General features: G+C 47.5%; 1 protein-coding gene across 1 annotated transcript; it reads right to left on the bottom strand.

The window, feature by feature from the left end:
- Window positions 1–467: 467 nt before the first annotated feature.
- Window positions 468–1,271, bottom strand: BKA67DRAFT_541887 (uncharacterized protein; the record flags this gene model as incomplete). The annotated part of the gene is made up of 1 exon (XM_046101011.1): window positions 468–1,271. The coding sequence occupies one exon, from the start codon at window positions 1,269–1,271 to the stop codon at window positions 468–470; it is 804 nt and encodes a 267-aa protein (XP_045952244.1).
- Between the last annotated feature and the right edge of the window lie 2,585 nt (window positions 1,272–3,856).

The raw sequence follows: 3,856 nt of genomic DNA, 5'->3' as shown, positions 1-3,856 counted from the left end.
TCATCTGTAAAGGTCGACATTCGCTCACCCCAAGTCGTCATGGGCCCGAATAGCTAAGCAGCCCGTTTCTCGCTCCCTGTCACGGGAAAAGCGTTGTATGATTTAGTCTCCTTGTTTGGGTATTGACTCTGCTCAGTCTCGGCCGACAGTTGTCGACCGAGACGAGTAGGTTCGCCGTATCGCACCTTCGCACTTTCGCATTATGGGGTTTCTTTCACTTTCGCACTTTCGCAATTTTGTATCCAACTATTTAGCAACACGGATTATAATCCCTACGATGCCCTTGGCCTTAATTATGGTCAATGCATGGACAAAGCAATCCCTAAAGCCTATCATTGTGCATCGCTCAATGCTACCCAATAGACGGCTAGGCCTCGCAAACACTACACTGACTCCACGCGTGGATATGTAGTCCCCTGGAACAGGCTCCTGGCAGAGTTTTAACTCTGCTGAAGCTTCTCAATTGATTATTTTGTTTTCGCTCCAACAGAACGGTTGTGCACATCTCCATCAGATGACAGTTCTTCCTCCTCAAATCGCTTTTGTAACATTCTCAACTCGCACCGATTCACAAAACCAGTTGCGTTCAAGACGTTCACTACGCCATCTTTCAGACCACCATACCAGCTAGATGGTTCGGAGAAACATTGTCCTCTGTTTTTGACAAACATCTCTTGCGCCACCCATCTTTCTAGAAGACACAGCCCCGCCCAGCAGCCTATAAAGATGTGTGGAGCATACCATACGCCTGAGTCGTGCACGGTTAACAGGCTACCGATGAACATGACAGCTGTATATACGTCTTTGTACGTTGGAAGCACGTTGAGTTTTTTTGCGGCCCAGACCAAGATCCGCGGGTAAGAGGTCGCAGCGTTGATTTTGATGGTTGCGGAGTGCCAGGAGGGGAAGCCAAGGAACACCGAGCAGAAAGAAATAGCTAGACGTAGTAGCGTCTGTGCGTGAAATACTGGTTGTACAATATGCTTGTGACCCGCATAATGGCCTTCTGTGACCAAGTAGTGGCTCGTCCATGAATGGAAAACCATGACAGCAAAGTCAAGGTAAGTTGGGGAAACATGATATCCATATTGCAAATAGTGCGCCCAATACCGCAGAATCTCGAGGTTTGGTATCAGGATGTGAATAAATAGGATTGCGCTCGAAGGCTTTTGAAATCTCTTGGCGGCACGATAGACAACATGTCTCGTGTGCTTCTGAGTCACAACATACGTTACGATCAAGGAAGGGATGTGCTCGTACAAAGTATACATGATGAGCAGTGATTGAAGCGTAGGGCCGTATGATCTTGTGAATATCTTATCCGTGGTTGACAATGTGATGTTTTCTCTCTCTCTTCTTTCTTCTCAAGAGAGATGACTCTGCGAGGTTTATATACATGGCTACGTAGCAACTCATGCTGAGCATGGAAGAACAGAACTTGATCTAGTAGCTCTTGATGCATTCTATTATTGCAAAATATGGTATAGGACGATACTGTCAACCCATTCATTGTCCTCTATGCCACAATTATGTCCATGGCTAGACCAAAGGCTTTCCCTTCTGGTCATATCTTATCTCCAGTCTAGGGCTTGAAATAACTTATTCAGAGCAGCATGAGTACTCTTCTGGTTCAATAACGAGTTTTGAGTTCGAATTTCTATTTTGTGAGACACACCCTGTTCGGGCCAGTGTCAGTAAGGAAATTTATTATTATCTCGTATGTCGAGCAAGAATGGGCACAGCATTTCGGGAAAAATTGAGCGGGTCAACTTTTTAAATACATACAGTCCCACACACTAATGTCCTCTTTTAAGACGGATCATGTTTTGGCACCCGGCCTTAAATCGATGAACGATCACTGCCACAATGCCAGATTAGCCCGAGTATGAAGCGGATCCTAAAGCCGTTGCCTTTGTTTGGAACTGGTGAATTATATATAGGCCACGGAATGTCTCTTGGGCTATCTTGAACTTGACGTAAATTGGCTGTTAGTCGTTGCAACACGTACTGTACTGTACCCCATTACTTTACTGTACAGCAAGTCGGTCCACAAGATTTCCCTAGTCCGTCCTAATGCCATGAACACATTGCACTAAACTCGGCGCTTTTAGTGGGCCCTCGTCCACTGTCTGATTGTTGCATACATGCCATGCGGCTATACTAACGAAGCCATGCATGGTGCGAAAGCCATATCTCGTACTACGTCAACAACCTGAACAAGCAGTCAGCCGCTAGAGCCAAAACTGAAATATTTGTGACCACGGGAAATAAAAGGATGGCATGAGGCTCAGGTGTCCCTGATTTATTCCATCACGTACTCAATTGCGAATGGATGAATATTGACCGTAGTCAATTCTGATGGCGTGGATGTCCTAGGATCAATTTGGGCTCTTGTTCGGACAAGGGTTCGGTTTGGTTCCCGCTTCCAGATGTCGACCAGAACAGCAAGCGGCTCCCACGCTAGCAGGCTTTGAAGTGCACAACCCAAAGTGGATTTTGGCCCCAACAACTAGAAACAGCCAGCCTCATTGAAGTGTGCTGACACACACACGTCATCCTATACCGTAACGTATTGCTATCTGGACAATTGACCATCGAGGGTGCACAACTGGTTGCGAATGGATCAACAATGACCGTGTTTGTCGCGTGGGGCCAGTCTTGTTCCCTCGATAGTATGGATCGAATGAGGACTCTTGTTTAGACAAGGGTGTTCGTTTTGGTTCCCGCCTCCAAATGTCGACCAGGGCAGTAGTAAGTAGTGGGTGGCTCTTTCAGTCTCCACGCTAGCACTGGTCAATTCAGTGCACGACCAAAAAGGTGGTTTTTGACAGGCTGTTCTAAACCGACCATGCCTAATACGGTTTTCTTGCATAGCGTTGCATGTACCTGCATGACAAAGTCACTAGCTTGCAGTAGTTTGCAAGTACCCAGTCATCGCGTCCCGTTTCGGTAGCCACACGGCAACAGAAACCATTACATCGCTTGAGCTAAATTCGGCCACTTACCGCTAGTCATGCGGTTCATATCGGCCATATTGTGCTTCTGCTCCGTACATGCCGCGAGGTCAATGGGTATATACCAGGCCGCTGCTGATCGTTCCAACGGGCTGGCAAGGTAAGATGACCACTGTAACCTTTACGCTGCGATTTGCTTTGTCGCCTCGCCCTCAAGTTATGAATGGGTAGTCAGAGCAAACCAAAAATCAAGCTTGCCAGGTGGCCTACAAAGAGCAATACAAGTCGTGTCTAATGCCCAACTGTCACTCCATGCAGCATTCTACCGGACGTCTTTCTATCAATGTGGGTGCATAATAGTTTCACGCCTGGGGATAGATCTGCTGCGAATACAAATTTGGCCGGCCGAATCAATACACATAGTGACACTTTTCCTGGTGTGGAATAAATCAAAACTTCATGGAGCACGATCAGCGTCGCCGGTTGGATTTTGACGAACTACTGGAGCTAGTGACCTTGGCATGCAGGCACATGCAGGGGCACGCACAGTAATGGATTAGGCATAGTCAGCTCGTGCATCTGCTCACAATTGACCCAACCACTTTAGAGGTGGTGCACTCAATTGGGCCATTGCTGGCGAGGCACTAAATGACGCCCTGGTCGACAATCGGAACCGGGAACGAAACGGTACCGACAACAGCGTCTGCACGAGCACGAATCCCATCCACACCATTGAGGAACGACAGTGGCCCCCGAAGCGACAGAACTGACTGATGTCATTGTTGGTTTACTCGCAACCATTTACGTACCTTCGGTTCTCGAGTCAGGCTGCGTTAAGAGATGACGAATGTATGTCCTATTATATCACTGAGGTCGCTTCTGCAAGTAGGTGCCTGCCCAAA

This window comes from Truncatella angustata, assembly GCF_020726525.1.
Source record: "Truncatella angustata strain MPI-SDFR-AT-0073 chromosome Unknown BKA67scaffold_11, whole genome shotgun sequence".
Lineage (NCBI taxonomy): Eukaryota > Fungi > Ascomycota > Sordariomycetes > Amphisphaeriales > Sporocadaceae > Truncatella > Truncatella angustata.
This window is presented reverse-complemented; position numbering and strand designations above follow the sequence as displayed.